The 20,586-nt window shown below is 40.1% G+C and overlaps 1 protein-coding gene across 3 annotated transcripts; it reads right to left on the reverse strand.

The window, feature by feature from the left end:
* Window positions 1-21: 21 nt before the first annotated feature.
* On the reverse strand, window positions 22-19,795 carry CLPX (caseinolytic mitochondrial matrix peptidase chaperone subunit X). Of its 3 annotated transcripts, none has more exons than XM_071441201.1 (14): window positions 19,640-19,795; window positions 15,926-16,086; window positions 14,445-14,562; window positions 9,959-10,113; window positions 9,020-9,179; window positions 7,817-7,858; window positions 7,161-7,337; window positions 5,839-6,003; window positions 5,448-5,536; window positions 4,781-4,945; window positions 3,466-3,765; window positions 3,243-3,335; window positions 2,904-3,010; window positions 22-1,842 (listed from the first exon to the last, which is right to left on the reverse strand). In XM_071441201.1, the coding sequence occupies exons 1-14, from the start codon at window positions 19,707-19,709 to the stop codon at window positions 1,752-1,754; spliced, it is 1,893 nt and encodes a 630-aa protein (XP_071297302.1). In that variant the 5' UTR covers window positions 19,710-19,795; the 3' UTR covers window positions 22-1,751. The 3 variants fall into 3 exon arrangements, with proteins under 3 accessions (XP_071297302.1, XP_071297304.1, XP_071297303.1); XM_071441203.1 differs by having other exon boundaries at window positions 2,854-3,010; XM_071441202.1 differs by lacking the exon at window positions 7,817-7,858.
* Between the last annotated feature and the right edge of the window lie 791 nt (window positions 19,796-20,586).

Consider the following 20,586-nt stretch of genomic DNA (forward strand, 5'->3'; position numbering starts at 1 on the left):
GCGTCATGGATGACAACTCTCCACTGCTTGAATATTCGCTTTTATTCAAACGCCAGAGGTGAAGTACAAACTGTAGTTACACGGCATTTTTATTTCCTTAAAAACAGTTCTTGGTTACAGAATTCCAAACAACTTTCAAAACTAAGTTGTTGAACAGTTTCACCTAAAATGTGGTGGTTTTTTCTATCTGTTTAAAAAAGGATTTGAATTAAAGGATTCAGAATTAAAAGCTGTTATGTTTTTTCACTCTACAAAAAGGAAAGTGAGGATGCAGTTACAGATAGTTCACCACAAATTCCCATTTCGAGGGGACCAAGCTTCTAGAAATATCCTCAACTCCAAACGCAGCTTTTTCTGAACCATTAATGGGTCATTTAACCTGAAAAGAATCTGTAATCCCACGGGAAGTATCTGTTGCACCTGGCTACAATTGCATGTCACACTGCTGCTAGGGAAGAACACAAATATTACATAAAATTTACATGACAAAAATTAATGACAAAAATAGGGTCAATAGATATTCAGTATTTTTTCCTGTCCTAAAACAGCCACTAGACTAAAAAGAAGGATGAAAGTTTTATTTAAATAGTGTGAATTAAAGTTTTAGGGAAACTCAAGTCCACGTTTTCACCGAAGGACAAAACAAAGTTTTAAGTGACAATTTTAATTCCTGAAACAAATCAAAAACATACAGGTCCTTTAGTGTTTTTACAAAGACTTTCCTAAAGGATTGAATTAATTTTGGTGGAGAACAGAAGAGGGAGGATTGCTTGCTGTGAGACTAAAATCAAAGACAAACCCACAAGATGCAATACTAGCATTTGAGAATATAACTTAAAAAGCACTGTCATGTGAACAATCACTACTGATTACAGCAAAAATATTATACATTTACTTCTTTCATCTCTTAACATTATAAGATAGGTTGGGCAAATACTTGGCACCAAAAAATTGATGCATGATAGTTCCAATACGTTAAACAAAATGTACTATATTAGAACATTAATATTTAAAAATTTATGGCGACTTCTCATCCAAATTTAGATGGTTTTACTGCTTGCTAGGAATCTTGTTTACCCCTCTGGAAAACCAGACTTCACCTTCTTTCACAGTATCCAAGGTGATTAAAACTCCCAATGGAGACGTGAAGGGTATCATTGGATATTCAAATGACTGTAACAAACCAGTGTCACATTTTAGCAGAATCTCCCAGCAGTGTCACAAAGCGTGTCCCCTTTTTCCAAAAGGGCTTCCTCCCCCACCAATGTAACAAGCCACTCCAGTGCCCGCTGGGTTTCACACACCAGCAAGACTCTAACACTGACCTGAACAGAACCCCCTGTGACCCGTACCAGGAGCTAAGATAGTTTACTCACCCTCTACTAATTATTAATTTTGATTTCCCACTTGTAGAGTAACATTATTGTTAAATCTAACTAATGGCAGCACCTGCGCTGCTGGTTTAGTTTCTGGCAAGGGCAGTGCAGGTGCTGCTGCATTTGCTATACATTTTAATTGAACAAGTGTAATATACAATTCATAGTTGAACATTATGCCATCCCAGTCCACACTCTGTCCATCAAATCAAGGTGATGCTGCAGTAAAATACACGATCTGATTTAGCTAATGAAGTTCCTCATCAGGAATTGTATCCGAGACAGATCTGGTGCCTTTGGGGCCAGGCTGGAGCCAGAGGCAATTGCAAGGAAAGAACCGAGTGAGCTTTCTGCAGGTCAGGGTTCTGACAGTGTTTAATGGTTTGCAGCATCTGCCTGTCGAGGCCAGCCTTCCTCCTCCACTCCAGAGTCATACTCCTCTTCTGATGAGTCCTTGGTGGGAGCCCTAGGATTGGAAGGAATGATCAGAGACCTTAGACACAGAGGGAAAAAACAAGAGGCACTTTCCATAGCTTCTGACAAACATGTCACATGCACAGAGCCCCGTGACAAAGTTCTGACCTTCTGATCTGGAAATGCTGCTGTGCACGTTTGCAGTGCCACCAGCACACAGGCTCATTAGCTGAATTCAATTAGCCTTCTGACTTTCAGTAAGTTGTTTGATTTAATCGATAAATTTAGTATTTCTGGTGCTATACAAAATCACTTCAAGCAACCATCAATGTAATACTTTTCACTCCCTCCAACAATACAAGGCTGAGCCAAGCTTCAGCACAGACAAGGTGCTGGAATGAGCACATGAGTGGAGAAAGCCACTCAACATTGTCAGTGATAGAAACCAAGACACAGCTCCTAAATTTCAGACCTGAAATTTGGGAATTAATTTTTTAACTAGTTTTAACCTGATCCATTCTCTCTCAATTCCACCCTTCATTCATGGAAATTGCTGGATTTTTTTTTAAATGCAGATTTATCCAGTGTTTTCAACATTCCACATCATTACCATACTCTTTACAACATTAAATTGATTATTTAACAACAATAAATTGATTATTTTAACAAGAGTTCAGCAAATCAATAGATGTGCCTTTGTGGTTCTCCACTGCTGCAAGAGTAATGTAGAAAATTGTTGCAGACTGGAGCTTGTATAAAAACCCCACATCTGTGGTAAAAAGTACGAAAAAAGAAACAGTTTCATTTCAAAAATTTCAGTACAATCACAACTGAATTTCAAATTTTTACTGTTACCTTAAAATTTACTTCCATTTCTACAGGTATACACACACAAAAGTAACTTCACATATGTTTATTTTAAAATTTCTGCTTAAAAACTAAAGCAATACAAATTCATAGTCTCTAGGACAGAACAGGCACTAATTCAGCTGTGTACAATATACAGAGCATAGAATCTTTTTTAGGTTGTGTGCATGGATTTGTGCTTATTCCATCAGAATACCTGTCTAGTTGTATTACTGGTCTGTTCTGCTACTTCTGTTACCGTTTTACCTAATGTATCCTGGCTCTTTTTTGCCTTCTACAACATCTTTGTCAACTTCCACACATACGATGTCAGAATTGGGCACTTCAAACATGGGCTCCAGCAGCAGCTTTTCCTGCAAGAAAATAGAGGGGAAAATATTTACGTAGAAGAGGGCATACAGAAACAAGTGATTTTCAGAGAGTCTTCTTGGAAGAACTCTGAATACTCACAGCTTTAGAAAGACTTACTGCATCCATGTAAGGGCCAGAACTAAGTGTGGCTGTCACTGGAAATGGTCAAGATTAGGTCCATACACACAAATCCAGGAAACTTCATTTGTTGTTTATAAGACTTACTTTACTCACCATTATAGATCGAAGACCTCTGGCACCGGTTTTTCTGTCCAGGGCCAGTCTGGCTATAGCCTTCAATGCATCTTCAGTTACATTTAATTCACACTACACAGAGAGAAATGGGAAGTTCAGTTAGCAATTTCATTTATAACCCAGCGTGGTGAGTACAAGCATGACTAAAACCACTGTATTTATAAAAATGAACACCAAAGAGTCATCAAATGAAAACTCAAACCTTATCCATGCTGAACAGTGCCTGGTACTGAGGAACCACAGCGTTCCGTGGCTCCGTAAGGATCCGCACCAGGGTTTTCTCATCCAGGCTGTGCAGGGGAACCACGACAGGCAAACGTCCCACAAATTCAGGAATCATGCCAAACTCGATGAGGTCCCTGGCTTCCACGTGGCGCAGCAAGCGATCCTTCTCCTCAATATCCTCCTGTGGGTCAGACTCTCCACTGATATTGGCAAGATCAGCTGCTGCTGCAGCCCTTCTGCCTTTCCCCATGTTAGATGGTGTCCCAAATCCTAGGTACTGCAAAAACAAACATGTGCTGCTTAGAGAACTGTAATAACTGAGTTTTCTTGACGTAAATAAATCACTTTCCATGAATATTAAAATTCTGCAGTGACTGATTATTGTCACAGACATCTTTTATGAAAAATCCTTTCCTTAGGAGTTTTTCTCCTGAGAAGCTGAGAGGCCTCGGGAACAAAATGCAAACAATGGTTATCTGCTGCTGTGGAATGCAACAGGTGCATCTGGGATTGGGCCCATGTGGTTGTTTCTAATTAATGACCAATCACAGTCCAGCTGTCTCAGACTGTCTCAGTCAGTCACAAGCCTTTGTTATCCTTCTTTTTCTATTCTTAGCCAGCCTTCTGATAAAATCCTTTCTTCTATTCTTTTAGTATAGTTTTAATATAATATATATCATAAAATAATAAATCAAGCCTTCTGAAACATGGAGTCAACATTCTCATCTCTTCCCTCATCCTAAGACCCCTGTGAACACCACCACAGATTATGTCATTACGTACTAATTTGAGCTCAAGAAACCATTTAAAGTAAAATTAGACTCCTTGCATACAATCAGTTTCTTAAAAGATTGAATTTCCTCAGTGAAGGATTAATACATCAGTAAAAGACCAATCTTTTCTTAGAAGACAGAAGGTTATCAACGTGTTCTGGTCATTTTACAAGTATCAGTTACACTTTACAAGTGAAGCAAATGCAGGCAAGTTTGCTTACATGGGAAGCTACATAAATTAACATGAACAATAACTTGAATTTCAGTCACTTCTTTAGTGTTAGAGACAGGGAGCACATTTAGTCAGAATGCTGCAGCCAGAACCCTGTTCCCAGACATTAATCTACAAAACAGTGAACTGCAGGACACGGTATTTTAAGATGCTGATGGTTTTTAGCATCACTTGCTGAAATAAAGAAATTTAGTGTTTACAAATACAGCAAGACCTGTAAAAGTCAGTATTGCAAACAGCAATCAAGATGATGATCTTTCAGCCTGGATACAGCCTGATGCACTCACTTTTTCATTTTTCCTCCTGCTGATAATTCTGTCAAGACCATTAAAAGCACCAGAAGCTACAAACAGAATGTTTGTTGTGTCAACCTGCACGGTTTCTCCACGGAGTTTCCGAGAATTCTTTTCTGGAACGTTTACTATTGTGCCTTCAAGTAATTTTAACAAGCCCTAAAAAGGAAAGAAGAAATAAGCAATAAAAAATTTCCCTTCCATAGCACCATGATATGTTCAATTTCACAAATATATTTTTTGCTCCCTTATGCCTTTATAGTAACAGTAAGTGTCCAAAAAAGTCAGTTTTCCCTATGGGACAATCCCACTCAAGGACAAAAACATTCCTTTAATGTGGTTCTCATGCACATTATGCATATAATGATTAGCTGCTTTAAGAGTTTTGTTTAAATGGGAATTGCTACTTGTCCATGTCTTCATTATGAACTGGCTGGCTGAATGCTGCAAAGACATTTTTGAACTGAAATGCTTCCATGAGGACATCTCAAACTGCTTTGGAGATTCTGTTTTTTAATGAACTCAAGAGGAAGGATGTGTCTTTTGAAGGTGAATAATTAAGGAACTGAAGAACTATGACTCCATTCCCATGCCCTTTGACATGACAGGATCCCATGTCCTGTTCACTCAGGAAGTAAAATCACTCCATGGAAATATTTACCTGTTGAACACCTTCTCCCCCAACATCCCGTAACTGATGGATACCAGGAACACTGCCAATCTTATCTACTTCATCCAGAAAAACAATTCCTGCAGTTACAGAAAATGGGATTAAAGACAACCCTACTTTTAAAGAGAAGCAAGAGTTTACAGAGAATTATAAGATTTGAGGGTGCAGCAGTCTGTTCTACTTCCTGACTGCAAAAACCTGTAATTTTGTCCAGTTGTGGACCAAAAAAAAATACACGTTGAGCTCTTTTCAGGTTTATTCTATCTGATTTACACTTTGGGTACATGCAGCAGGACAGCAATTTCAGGAATACTGTTGGTCTCAAAAGCTTAGAGCACTTCAACAAAATGAACAGTGTCTGTACCACACGTGAGAAGTTTACCTTGCTGTGCTTTTTCTATGTTGTAGTTGGCATCTTGCAGGAGTTTGGCGATGACAGATTCAATGTCTTCCCCAACGTAGCCAGCTTGAGTCAAGGTGGTGCAATCACAGATAGCAAAAGGGACATCCAGGCATTTAGCCAGAGTCTGAGCCAGCAGGGTTTTACCTGGTAAAATAAAAGTTGCATGTTAGAACTGCCACACATTTCTCTTTGAGGACACAAATCCAAGTACTTCCACAGGGACTTCTAACAAGGCAGTGTAGTGACAGGACAAGGGGGAATGGCTTTAAACTGAAAGAGGGTGGGTTTAGACGAGATATTGGGAAGAAATCCTTGGCTGTGAGGGTGGGCCTGGCACAGGGTGCCCAGAGAAGCTGGGGCTGCCCCATCCCTGGAAGTGTCCAAGGCCAGGCTGCACAGAGCTTGGAGCAACCTTGGATAGTGGAAGTTGTCCCTGCACATGGCAGGGGTGGAACAAGGGGAGCTTTAAGGTACCCTCCAACCCAAACCATTCAAGGATTTACCAGAGGATCCTCATTACTCTTATTAAACATTCTGAGTCATACCAGCATCTTAATATAAGAATATTTTCCAAGGAAGGTAGCTTTCATAAGCAGTGGTTTTTACATTGGCAGGCTGTATTTCTGGTTTTAGTTTAATAATACACATTTAAGGCAGCTTGAAATGCATACAGTACCACAAAATGTCACACAATATAAAAACCATAATGCATGTACTTGCAGAGTTTAAAGATTAAATAAATCAGTAGTCCTTTGCAGACACTCAGGGTGCAGTGCAAAGTCCAATTGCTCCTGCTTTGAAGTTGGGAAGAAACAGAATTAAAATATTGTTTAGTGAATGTTCTCCCAAAAAGTCTGCAAAATGCCATCACTTCAGCACAAACACTCCCAAGTCTTATGAACATACAAAATAATCTCTCTTTCCAACCCCCTGCAACTAATCTGTCCCAGAGGTGAAACAGCACTCACTGCAGCATCTCAGCTTGCCAGCTAAAGCAGTGAAACTATAACTGCCACTTTTTGGTCAAAGTGGCATCTTTTATTCAGTCAGGAAATAAAAGCATTAAAAAAAAGAAAAAAAGAAAACCACACAACTACAGCTCATTCCCTTTTAAGGCCACTAGCTCAGCATGGCATGAAAACACTGGTTAACATGGCATGAAAACACTGGAATCCAAATTTGAAATTTACAGTTTAGTTTTTTTATAAACCAAATCTGAATTACCACAGAAGAGGAAAATCGCCCATTAACAACAAATTCCATTAAAAATAGGACACCTATAGAAACATGCAGCAGTATACCTGATCCAGTTGGTCCAAGCAGCAAAATATTACTTTTTTCAAGTTTAATGTCATCATTGGCTGAATCTAGTACTTCTCCTCCCCGTTTTTCCTGAGGTATCTGCTGGTTCATCTGTTGCTGCATTGATGCTCCCAAAGCATTACCATGAGGACTGATTCCAGCAATCTGCAGGAGTTCTGGAGAGAACAATAACAGCACTGTTTGAGCACCACTGAAGTCTGTCACTACTTTAAACACACAGTAACGGCAAGGTTCTTCTGCAAACCTAGAATTCTCTCTGTACAGAAGCTTACAGAGAGGAAAGCAACAGAATTACAGCACAATTATTGCACAAACAGGAGTTCCAACCACACTTTTGCAGAGGCATACAGGAAAAGAATTTCCAATAGCACAGTGGATTACCTAAAAGCATTCCTCTACATTAAAAAGCAAGAGAAATTTTCAGTCCTTACAAATTTACTCACTTTTACTAATATTTCTTATATATTTTTTTTAACATACGAGAAGAAATAAACCCAAGCTGTTGATTTCCATGACAAAAAAAGTACAAGCACTGGACTTCACCCAACATTTCAAACTAGCAGTCACTAAAGACTCTTCTCCATGTCATAAAGTAGGTATTGCAGAGGAGGACATGAGGAGAGGGTTCACTTACTTGTAAATCTGTACTCATCCTCCCGTCTTCTGATTTCTAATTCTAAGAGAGAGGATGAAAACAGTCATAAAAAAGTAAGTCTATAAAAGCTTATAAATTCTCCACCTCTTGCCCTCTTCTGAATACATCTTATCACTGTCTATGAATGAATTTCTGACAAGAAATCCCCACAAGAGCTATTTTTTATTGCTGTCAAAATTAACCCGAAACCCAAATTGCATGTTTTTGAAATGCCAGCAAGCTATCTACTTCTAAAAACAACAACAATCTATTACCTCTAATTAGATTTTCACTTTAAAGCCAATTATAGAAGGGAAAAAAATAGAATAACAACTTTGGTTCGAAGAGGCTTCCTTAAACTCTCCCTGAGCGTTACAATGTTCCATGTTATAAGGCAGAACTCTGAAATATGTAAACATTCGCTGTCAGTCTCTGTGGGTATGGACCATGTTATCTCCCTGAGGAGGGTCAGGAAATGCCTGGTGCCAGGTACACAACTGCTCTCTTACCAGAACAGTGCTACCAATGTTCCCTCCTCATCTAAAAGACTTGTCTTAATTCAAAAAAATGAAGATTTCTGTGGTAACTTTTGCAAGACAGAGCAAAACACCTTTTAAAAAAACCACCGAAGGTACACTTGGAGTCAGAGATGGTAACTTAATCCTACTTCTAAAAATAAATTAGATCAACATAGCTACACACTTACTCAGCAACAAAAGTACTGCCAAGAGTAACTCCATCTACACCAGCTAGATATGGAACAATACTGTGGTGCCCAGCAGATGCTGCCAGCAGGAGCAAGGGAAGTTAGAAATCTAAGTACTCATCAATTTACCTATGCAAAATATCACCTTCCTGATCTGCATTGTTGCTTGCAGATTCAGCAGCAGATTTACCGCTAAGTAGTAAATGAGATTAGAGAGAAAAAAACAGGAGACTCACTCTAGAAAGTTAAAGGAGAATACCCCATAATATGTATCAGCAAAAAAGGCTAAGCACTTCATATGGAAAGCACCATAAACCTTCTGATTACCATGTAAATAAATCACACAAGTTCACAGTGAAAATTATATTAAGTAGAAATTCTTGTAATTTCAATTACAGAACATCTAGTGTCAGGGTAAAACCTTTCTTAGATTTCTCAAGTTAGGGCCCTGAAATGGTAATTTATTTGACCAGAAAAATACCAAATATCATACAAACCTCTTGGTGTTAAAGAAGTCTGTTTCTCAACTTCTGCTTGCTGTCTCAGGTTAGATGGGATATTATTGTAGATTCTCTTGTAATGATTATACACAGCAACTGAAAGCACCTTCTTGGCAAAACACTGACCAACAACGTATTTGTCGAGGTAGTTGTAAATCTGAAAAACAGATTAACCTTAGTAACACTTCTAAATCATCTTGCAGCAGAAAAGGAAAAATAGTACATTGTGCCAAAGATAGACTTTGGTCTGAATCATTACCTGAGAAACAGAAATTAACATCTAAAATACAAATATATTCCTATTGATAAGTTCACTTGAAAAAACCTGATGCTTACACAATTATATTGTGTTAATATATGTCCATTGCTTATTTTCACCCAAATTTTAAAGAGGAACAGAAATATTAAGAACTTTTTTTTTCTTAAAAGAGGCCTATCAAGGAGCTGCGTGGAGTAACCATTACAGTCCACCAAAAAGTGAGAAACATAAAAGGCTCCCTCCCTAATCTCCAGAGGCAAACCAAGTGACTTCAGAAGGACCATGGCCACAAATTAATCTGCTACAGCTCTCACCCAATAAAAGGCCCTGCAGCTACAGAAAGAAGCTGCTAAAATAAATATCCAGAATGCAAGCCACAGTGAGAAAGAAAAGTTACTACAGTTGGTGAGGGCTGAGGTCAGCCTCAAGGACACAGGAGAAAATGAAATCACAAGACAAAGAGAGGAAAACAAGCTCCAATACCTTTATTGGATCTACTTGTTCCCTTTATCAGTGCTCTGCTGGGTCACACAGCTCACAAAGGTTTAATCTTGAGCTAATCATCTTTATTGTTTGTGGCTCTGTCCCAGCAGCCCATTACACACCTGCTGCAGATTAAGGGAAGCATTTCTCCATGCTGCAACAGGAGGGGACTCTGGGTGGAATTAAGAATGTACCTTTTTCGGTGGAGGTGGTGGCTTCTGCTGGAATGCCAATTTCACAGCTTCTGCTGCTGACTCAGGCTCTTTAATGATGCTCTTTTTTGTGTCTGCCTCTGACAGGACAACAAAAAAGTGGTGACACTTTTCACACTTCACAAAACGAGTGGAAGCTGCAGAAAAAGTCAAACAAATCAGTGAGAGGAATTGCTTCTGTCCAAGCTCATCACACAGGACAAGCACCTGTAAGACAGCACAGCCTCCCTGCATTTACACAACACTTCTCCCTCTCTCACCTCAGAGCACTTAAAAGCTACTATTGGCCTATGAAATTTGACACAGAAGGAACACAATTTGCCCCCCCAAAAAATCATAATGCTGGGCAGCAACCAGACAATGGATTAAACACAAAACTCCTTTTGATACTTCTCCAGGAGCATCACATTCACTTCTGAGAGAGACAAAATTAATGAAGGCTTTAGCTGTGCAGGAAATGTTCCCAACTCTCAAACTGACAGCAAAATAAAATATTGTGGTTAGGCACAGACTGAAGTGCAGGGAAGCAGTGTAGAATATCAAAGACAGCATTACAGGAGGGCTCAGGCAGCTGCTGCTCTCTGCATCCCTCTGGCTTTGGAACACTGAGGAAGCACAGGGGGGGTCACCCAAAGGGCTCATCCCAACAAGAGGCAGCTGTGGTACGCAACAAACCATCAAGGACTTTGATGTTTTGCAAGATCTTCTGCTTATTTATTTTTACTGTCAAGACTAGGACAAATTTCTTTCAAATTCCAAAAGCTAAACCCTCCTACTGCTGACTTTGTGACTGTGTCTTAAGAAATCTGCAAAGGTTGGTTTCATAAGCCTGAAAATAAGAACCTGCATTGCTCTTCTTTTCGTCTGGCAAAGCAAAGTTGAAATAATAAAAACAGACAGTAGAGAAGAATAATAAAAGTAATTCAGAATAGATTCTTTCTGGCCATATTACTATGCTACTAAATGCAAATCACGAGCAGTGAGATAGATTTAAAGAAAATATAGTAGTAAATGAATTTAATTAAAAGTAAAGTAACTGTAGAAAAACGAGGCCATGAAAAGTTCCATGTCAGAACTTCTGAACTTGTAAAAAGTTTTTAGAAAATGGCTTGAACACTGTAGCACCAGCTGACTGTAACAACACCCTCTAGCAATAAACAAGCTGCTTATTTATAACTTGTTGTCTCCCACAGGACTGGCATCAGCAAAAGAGGAGTGGGTGGGGTTTTTCTTACCATTAATCCCACCTTATACCTGGATAAGCACGACCAACAGATTACTTTAAGAATGTAGCAACTAATACTGTGACCAACACAACTTTATTAACTTTACTTCAAAGAAATTCTGGGTAACAGGTTAGAAGTTCTCCTGACAACTTTCCAAATTACTGTTATCTGCCTCATGGGAATGTGATGGAAATCCACTTGCACAAACCCATTCCTCTTATGTAACGATTATTTAGCAACAATATTGTAGGGAAAAAAACAACCCAGCCTTTCTCCCAGGGCTCACTCAAAACACCTCTGATATTTGTGATGACTACAGTGCCATGAGGCTGTTCTCCTTCCTTATGCAAGGCTTATTTAGGATAGAATAGCCATGAGAATGGTTGGTCCCTTTACAGATCCACAGGAATGATTTTAAAACCCCAGAAAACAAGGAGTGGACTGTAAGAGTACTATAGGGCATCTTTTAAAACTTCACTAAAAAAAAAAGAAAAAAAGAGTACACAATTGAGTTGCAGGCAACTTTGCTAATCCTAAATACTGACAAGTTTTCATATGTGATTTTAGCAAGCACATAAAAGCACAACAAAAAATATCCATGTCAAATTACCCCCCTGTCATTAAGGTGTCTGCAAACATTTACAGTGTGCCAAAATGCAAGTCAAGTTTTTTTTTTAATCAGACAACATTGCCACAGGGACTGCATTAGCAAAGGCACTTATAAAGTCTGTGTGAGCTGACCTTGCCAAAAAGAAATGGCAGGTTTTTACAAAACATACAGGAAACAGAAACAATCAGAGGCTTAAAATGAAAAAGAGTTGTAGGATTGAGACAATGGGCTGCTATCAAATTGCTTTAAGGTAAAAAATAAACCCCAAACCAGGAAAAAGAAAGCAGGGAAGCTTCTGAGAATGTACAATAGCAGGGAAGTGCTGCTTTGGAGGGTGGAGTAACCTGATGGCATCAGGTGGAGACAGTAAAAGCAGCATCCAGAGAATGCTTCTTATGTCAATCAGCTTTACAGCTATTGGATTTCACTCCACATCTGAGGATCAAGTCTTATTTCACTGATCACAAACTCTCCTTACAGACTTTCACAACCCAAAACAGTAATACAGGAACTGCTGAGAAAGGAGGGCAAAGCAAAATGACTTTTTGTTTGCCTCATATTTTCCCTTCATTGTTAATTACTGGAAAACCATTGCCAAGCAAATATTTCTGCAAGATTTGCAGATACAAAGAGAAGCTCCATCAAAAACAAACTCCACTGAAAAACCAGCCTGTCACACTGCCACTCACTGGCAATTAATTTTCTAATGAACATGGCTTTTATTTAGTATTTTGCTTCCCTACTTCTCTCAAAATGACTGAAAATCTAATATTTAAACTGAAACAAATGCTAATTGCATGTTTTCCTTTGGTTTTAGATATTTATTTAAGGCTCTGCAGGTTGTTAATTCTAACCAGAACTGTGCAAATTCATCATTTTTCCTGACTAAGCAACAACAAAAAAATCAAGTTACAGTAGGCTTAATACAACTTGCAACCCATTCATTTTGGGGAGAATCGGACAGATTTATTTTTCTTAGTTTTTGGTTTCTTTTTTCAAATAAATTTTAAGATAATTAGAACTTCTGTTTTCCAGCTGCCTTACAGGGTGTGGTTGGGAAGCAGTTTGCTCAAATAAACAGACTAAACCAGAATAACACAGGTCCACAAAAAACTCCACCAGGACTCACAGGACCTTTGGAAAAAAGTGGGTTTCCAGTCCCCAGCTGTTTAAAGAGCCTGTGTTATTCTGATGCTGCAACTCAAGTGGGTTCACTATTGGGAATTTTAAATTGCATTGATCAAGGTATGTTCTCCCATAGTGTTGGTATGAATAAATCAATAAATCCTGTTCCCAAGGGAAGTTTCCAGGCATGCTTAAGTGTTCCCAGCAACACTGACAAAGCCCCAAATCACATCTCTGCTTTCCAGGGATCGTTCTGGGACAATGCTTGAATGGTATTTCCAGACAAAAGCACAAACTGCAGCACCAAGGGAAACACATCAGTGAAATGAGAGAGTTTCAAAAACATCGCTGCCTGCTCATGAATCATAAGAAGGTAAATGAGATTAAAAATCCTTCTAGTTTCCAACCACACCTAGTCCAGGGTGAGACCACACTGAACACAGACAGGATCAGGTTTCCAGTTCCATGAACTAGTGCCAGCTTTTGCAGAATACCTTGTTGCCTATAGTTTCAAACAAACTGGAAAAACAACCCTATTTCTGGGGAGAAAAAGGACTGAGGATTGATCCTTTCTCTAAAGAAATCTATTGTTATTATTATAGAACTGCCCTGTGATTTATTGTGACATTTGATCATTTTAAATACTATTTTAAATGAGTAGCAGCAGATCACAGCACATCCACTCATTATTTCTGCCAGCTGTTCTATTAACAACTGCTGAACACATTTATGCTGACCTTGTCTTAAGCCTCTTAGTGCACAAGTCTGATTATGACTTGATACTTCCTCCTTGAGCCCCACCACCTAACAGTGGGTATTTGCTTTCTGACAAAAGTTCTTGTTTTCTAAGCTGGTCTCATTAGTGCTGAAATAAGGTATGAAATATCTTCAAGACTGATAGAACCTAAAGAATTAATGTCATTAATTTGGATTATACTTAAAAAAAATAAGATAGGAGCAGTTGCTTCTGGAGAACAAGGATTTTGGATTTTCTAGTTGGACTTCCCAGCCTGCTATTTGGAATGTATTATAGCTCTGACTTTGCCATGGAAGACTGTTCCAGTAAGCCATCTGTCAGATACTAATTCCTCTGCTGGATAAGCACTTTGGTTACAGTACATGCAGGATTAAAGTTATATTATTTAGGAAAGAAAGGACAGACATTACAAATGCACATATATAAAGTATATACTTATATAATAGAGATATGAAAGTATCTGCAGTTCAAATGGTATTAAGTATAAAATGCCATGAACTATTTTCAAAATGCATATTCCCAGATGTAATGTGAATTCCACTACCACATCCCCACACACATCATGGGAATTACACAAATGTACCCACAGAGACAATAAATGCTGGTGACACCAACAAGGCCAAACTAAGCATAACAAAATTTCTGCCACCGTGTAATTAGGCAGGCTACCACTTCACTATCAGGACTGTGTTAAATCACAAAGTCACATCTGTGCCTATTTAAAACAAGGAAGTTTTAAGGAAAACTTACACACAAAGGTCTCCACGTGTGTGCACAAGTCCCCACACTTTGGGCAGCGCAGTTGGTTCCCTCCTTTCCCAGAGCTTCCAGAGCTTGACTTTTTACCACCACCCTCACCAACAGATTTCTAAAAGAGATTTCCAGACAATTAGCCCCAAACAATGGAGCTGGTACAGTAAGCATTTAGCAGTGTGCTTCTGGAATCAAATAATTTGAATTTTGCAATAGCTGAATGACAAAATTGTCAGGCTCATCAGGATTTTCTAAAGGCTTTGGAAACATAGAAGAATGTGCCATAAACACTTAGAAGTGTTTTACATTTCCAAATTATTTACAAATACATCTGCATTTCCCAGGTCTGCCAGTCTTGGATGCCCATGGAAGAGGTATCCCACATCTGCATTAGAGTTGATGACTGGCACTAGAACAATAACAAGCTGTGTCAACAGTGTTTTAATAATGTATTTTAATGTTTTAATGACAGACTAGAAAACAAATCATATTTAGAGAGTATTTTATCATCTCAACTGCATGGATTCTAAGGGTTTCTGAAGCCACAGCTCCTCTCACTTCCTTGGCAGGTGTAGCAATCTGTGCTAAAACATGCATTTCAAAGTGCTTGGAAATACTGCATTTTTTTATTTGTATCTGTATCTATGCCTTCATACTCTGCTTAATACAAGTTATTATATTTTAGGAAGCAACAAAAATCTCTCTTCCCATTTCTAAGGCAGTTCTTAATTTTTTAAACCTGTCTTGCCTACTGATTTCTCCTTACAACCCTTTTCAAGAAAAGAACATTATTAATTTCTTTTATCTTCTTTACCTATTTTTAAAAAAGTTTAATTGCACCTTCAGAGCAGACCCGTGCCACCTGGACAGTTCCTCAGGTTCACAACACACCATACTAAGGCAAAGTAATTGCCTGTGAACTCTCAAAATGTTATTTGCTGACTCAAGAGCAGTTTTATTCTCAGGTAATCATTTATCTGAAGAAGCTGTTTATTAACTATAATTGCAGAGAATGGCTAGGATAAAAATAGACTACAACAGACTAACAAGAGGTGAGCTCATGTCCTCACTGACTTGTCTTACTTAAGACAAACCAGTTCTAAACCCAGAAACATTTAAAATGTAATTTTAAAAAGTCTACTTGGGAGCACCAGGCTTTTGAAGGAGAATAGCTCTGATTACTACTCTTTCCTGAAGTCCTGTTCTTGATTTATGATACCCAATAAAGTTTTCAAGTTTACACTGGGCAAAGAGTTTTATAAAACTGGGAAAAGCATTATGGGATGTTGACAAGGTTTATCTCCTAACAAATTCACAATACAATTTGTTTTTTCTTCACTGCCAGTTGCAGCAATTTGAGGGATTAGAAATGTCAGGAGTTGGCCAAAATTTCAAGATTAATTTTAAGTAAAAAAAAATTTTAAAAAGTAAGGGACATTTTACATAACTTATTGAAACCCCCACTTGGTGGAAATTACCTTGCTTCCATCTCCAGAACCATCCTTGCTTGCACCATCCTTTGAAGCAAAATATGCTGGTGTTTCTGAAAAGTTTCTAAGAGGAATTCGTTTTAGAGAACAAGTTTCAAAAGTCCCAAGTTTTCCTAAAACAGGGATGCGTGTACGACCACAAGTAATACCTAAAAAAAAAAAAAACACAAAACAAAAGAAAAAAAGCAAGTTAAATACTAAAATACTCCTGTTTTAATTCCATTGCCACCAAATCTCAGAACTGATTTACTTTAAGTGGAGCTAAAAGGTTTTGGCAACAGAATTCAGCTCTGAACAGATTTTAATTATCCAAAATAAATGATCTTTCCCACCCTAATGTTCACCTTGTTGAAAGCTACCTTGGTTGTCCAAAAAAGACCCCAAAATACTTTAAGGCCCTCTAACATCAGACAACTGAGAGTCCTGTTGTGGCATGAAACAGGGAACATCCCAGTTATGAAACTGATCCTTAGAATGATAAACACAATCAACTCAGAGCTTTTATTGTGAAATAATTCAACCCCCTGAGAGAAACCTTTGAAGAGTCTCTTTATTATGCAAAAATCAGGTGTTTCAGACTCAATGACTGCATGGCTGGACCTGGGAACTCCACTAAAAATGAGTTTCCAGGAATGTGAGGCACCTCTTGGCAACAGGAATTGTGCTGAGGAAAACTGAGCAGCTGTGTCCTATTTGGCACTCACCGACGGCAGGCAGCGGCAAACTCAGCACAATCTTAACTTTGCTGAAATCCCCTACTGCCAACGTGAAAAAAACCCTCCCTGAGAAACTGAACAGCCTTTCCTCCTCTTGCAACACGGGCAGGATTGCATTTCATGGCAGGGGATGACGTGAGCTAACATATGTTGTGCTTGTGATTTCAACATCAACAACAGCCTGGAATCCACATCTCTCATCTCTCGCATTTAAAGTGGCAAATTTCTCACTTGGCTTGGTTTTGATAAGGACTCTGAGCTTTACTGACAGCTGAGCTATACAGCAACAATGGCAACTACGGACCTGCTGACAACACACAGTTTTATTGTTATAGGGATCAGAGAATCCTATGGAAAGTCCAGAAACTCTTCAAAAAAATAAGAAAAAGTAAGAATGGCAAGAGAAGCACAGCCTTTTGTTCTGAAAGAGGAAACAACAGCAACCAAGAGATGGGAGCTGAGCTGAAACTTCACCTTGTTACTATAATAGGAAGGGAGAAAAATAAAGAAGAGGAACCTAAATTTACCAGGAAAACTCTTACAGGCTCTGCAAAGTCACAATGAAGATGACAGTGTCAAATGAGATTTGAGGCTGGTTTATTAACTTACATGCTGCTTAAGAGTTCCTAACCTGAAGATGACTTGTACTATTTTTAACATGACTAAAAATTAATCTTTTCAAAATCTCTTAGCAGCATTGCTTCTGTCTGTAAACGTGAGGGAGGAATAACAACCAATGAGCTTCCCCATTTCAAATTCCTCTGCTGAGTGCCACTGCAACACATTTTAGATTACACAGGGTAAGCTACAAAAACGTCACAGAAAACTTGAAAACACTGGCTGGCTCTCAGAAGCAGTTGTGCCTTTCAGTGAATGTGCAGAGAACTCTGAGAAGCCCGTGTGCCAAGTGCACTTGTCAGTAAGGAACAAGCTGTGGAGAGTGTTTACAATGCAATAGCTGTGCTGAGCAGCTCCCTGTCTTGGAGCCCCACTCCTCAGAGATGGTTCCTTTACTGAGATTTGCTTTAGAAACTGAGAAAAAAACACTTAAAAATCAAACAATGACCACCTCTCCTCCCTTGAGTAAAACCTGGAGTCACACAGTGACACAGGAGGATTTGGCCTGTGGAGAAAGGCTGAGGCACTAACACCAAAGCTGAAACATTTCAGTCCTCATTTTAATTCAGAGTGCTCTTGTGAGACAGAAAATGCACTGAGAACTGTATGGGATGAAACCTTACACAGCACTGAGCAGTGTAAACTGTGAAAACTAAATCGGGGGAAAAAAATCTTATTACAGCTACATCAGCTTGTGGCTAAGCATGAGAAGCCACACGTGCTTATCGTGAGGTCTGAGTGGTGTTTTTGCACAAAATATCATTGTATAATTACACAATGAAGCAATAAGAAAGTTATCACCACGACTTCCTTGGGTCAATAAACCCAGAGGGAGACTCCAGGGGAAATCAACACTCCAGCTCAATGCCTGGCAGCTGCCACTGACAGATCCAGACTCTGATAAATGTTCCAAAACGTAACAGCTGGCAGGATGTGCTCACACACACCTGGCAGGGTGGCTCAGGTGATTGTTTTTGGAGCACTGACTTCAAAGGACGTGTCCCTAACTGCTGGCAGCCATGGAACCGATCCAGGCTGCTCGGATTTGTGAGTTAAGAAACGATGGGAAGCCCCTTAACACCTTATTAACCTTTAATTGATACTTGACAGAATAAATATTGACTTTTGGGGCAAGCCTGGGGGATCTTGGGGGCATCTACTGTGCAGGAAAGTGACAGGGAACTGTGACAAACTGTAACTGTCCCACATAACACTCCATTGATTACACTGATCTGTGCACTCTGAACTCTCTCAAGTTTGCACTAACCAGCAACAGCAAACAAAGCACCTGGCAGATGACACAGTTTAACATAAAAGACACACAAAAGTAAGATACATTTATTTTTAAACAACCTTCATTGAAAGCTGATGGATAAACAATTGTATTGATCTATCTGCATTTTATTCTCATTTCCTCTTTTACATAATCCTTTTGAATCTTAGATCTGACCAAAAAACCCACAATTTTTAAAAAAGATAATTCTGCAATGAATTCCAAACAGTACTTGCTTTAAAGTTGATTGTTTCAGACAGGTTGCATAAGGCCAGACAGACTGGATTTGAAAGCACAGGTTAGAACCTTTCAGCACAGCTGATATTTGAGATACAAATGTAAAGGCACCTACAAAGAGTTAACTCACCTCTTAAGGGCAGTAAATGATCTCTGACTCATCAGGCTATTGCTGAGGGTAGAGTAATTGAAAATATTGTTGCAAATGTGGCAACAGAGAAATTTTTCAGCACAATTTGGGGGTGCTCTACCTTTCACCCAAAGCAGAACATGGTTTGTCTGCTCTCAGCACCCCCAAGAATACCATGAAAAGGGTAAACGAGGAGAAACAGTAAAAAAGTAACAACCTCCCACAGCCCTCAACTTCCAGTGAGCTGCTGGCACTGTCTCGTCCTTCTACCAAGTTGGAAATAATGAATCTTGCTACCTAAGCCCACCTTTACGAGAAATATTTCAAGTTTAGGCTACCACAAAGGTAGGCTTTTAATTAATTAAGGCAATTATGCCATTTTTTAAGCCAATTAAACACATTTACTGGCACTGCAGAGTAGCACACACTGGCCGGCAGCTGCTGAGCATCACCACTGCTGAAATAAACTCTATTCTCGCATTACATTTCCCCACAGCGAGGGCAAATTCCCCGAAACTTCCCAGCACGTAACGCTGCCCTCACCGCAACCCGCACCGCGCGGGTGCCACCAGCAAACGGCTCAAAGGAGGGAAAAGGGAAAAGGCCGCCGTGCCCCGCCGCTGTCACAGCGCGATAAGGGCAGCGCCGGGGCTCCCCTCAGGCCCGCGGCCGGAGGGCCCGACCCCGCCGGGCCCGGGGAGGGAAGGCCGGGGCCGGAGCGCGGTTACCTCTGCGGGCGGAAGGCAGCGTGGAGCCGAAGAGGCGAGCGGCAGCGGCGCAGCTGTGGCAGGCGGACATGGTGCAGCGGCCGCGGGCCCGGCCCGCTCCCCCCGCTGCCGACAAGGCCTCGCTGGCGACGGTCCGGCCCCGCCCGCCCCGGTAACGCCCCCGTGACGGCACGGCGCGTCACCGCGGGACTGCAGATCCCGGGGGGCATCGCGCCGCGGCGCGCCCCGCGTGAACGCACTCTCCACGCAGGATATTATGGGAAGTGTAGTCCCAGCGGTGAATGGGTGCGTGGGCGCCGCGTGGCATTGAGGGAAATGTAGTCTGTGGTCAGCAGCGCCCTCGACTGTCTCGGTCTGTCCTGTCCTGGGCACACCGTCCAGGTGTGTTTATTCCCGGTGATTCCGCCCTTTAATTCCTCTTTCCAAATACGATATAAGAGGAATATTTCCCTTAGATCACAGAAATTGAGTTTTTAAAAAGCTTTTCGTGAAAAGATCAGGCTGAGACAAGAGCAGAAAAACTTCAGGCAAACTGAAGTGATTTTGAGAGCGAGTAGAAAATAATGCCGCTTGTTGTAGGGTGGTCTTCAATCAGGGAAGAGCACTGTACAAATCTATATTATCTAATGAAGTGTATCCTTTAGGCATGCCTTATAGAGAACACACCTATAATTGCAGGTAATTATAGGTCTGTTTCTTTCAGCTCACCTTCAACTCCTATTTATTACATACCAATTAAACAGGGCTAATTGACTCCACCTGTTCATTAGATGAATGACTCAGTATCACCTGTCGCTCTGCTCAATTAATCTGAGCTGCCCCGCAACGAACAGATTGCCTGAGAAGCTGCGGCCCATCCCTGGAAGTGTTCAAGGCCAGATTAGACGGGGCTTGGAGCAACGTGATCTAGTAGTCCCTGACCGTGGTGGGGTGGAACAACACGAGTC

This window comes from Agelaius tricolor, unplaced genomic scaffold, assembly GCF_023055355.1.
Source record: "Agelaius tricolor isolate 1412-34295 unplaced genomic scaffold, bAgeTri1.0.p SCAF_16, whole genome shotgun sequence".
Taxonomy (NCBI): domain Eukaryota; kingdom Metazoa; phylum Chordata; class Aves; order Passeriformes; family Icteridae; genus Agelaius; species Agelaius tricolor.

Excerpts from the sequence above, each read along its gene's own strand:
- CLPX (XM_071441201.1), bottom strand. The coding sequence starts at position 19,709 with ATGTCCGCCTGCCACAGCTGCGCCGCTGCCGCTCGCCTCTTCGGCTCC. Across the intron at positions 16,087-19,639 it reads GCTGCCTTCCGCCCGCAGAG|GTATTACTTGTGGTCGTACA; the intron begins GTAACCGCGCTC and ends TTTTTTTTTTAG. Across the intron at positions 14,563-15,925 it reads GTTCTGGAGATGGAAGCAAG|AAATCTGTTGGTGAGGGTGG; the intron begins GTAATTTCCACC and ends AATCTCTTTTAG.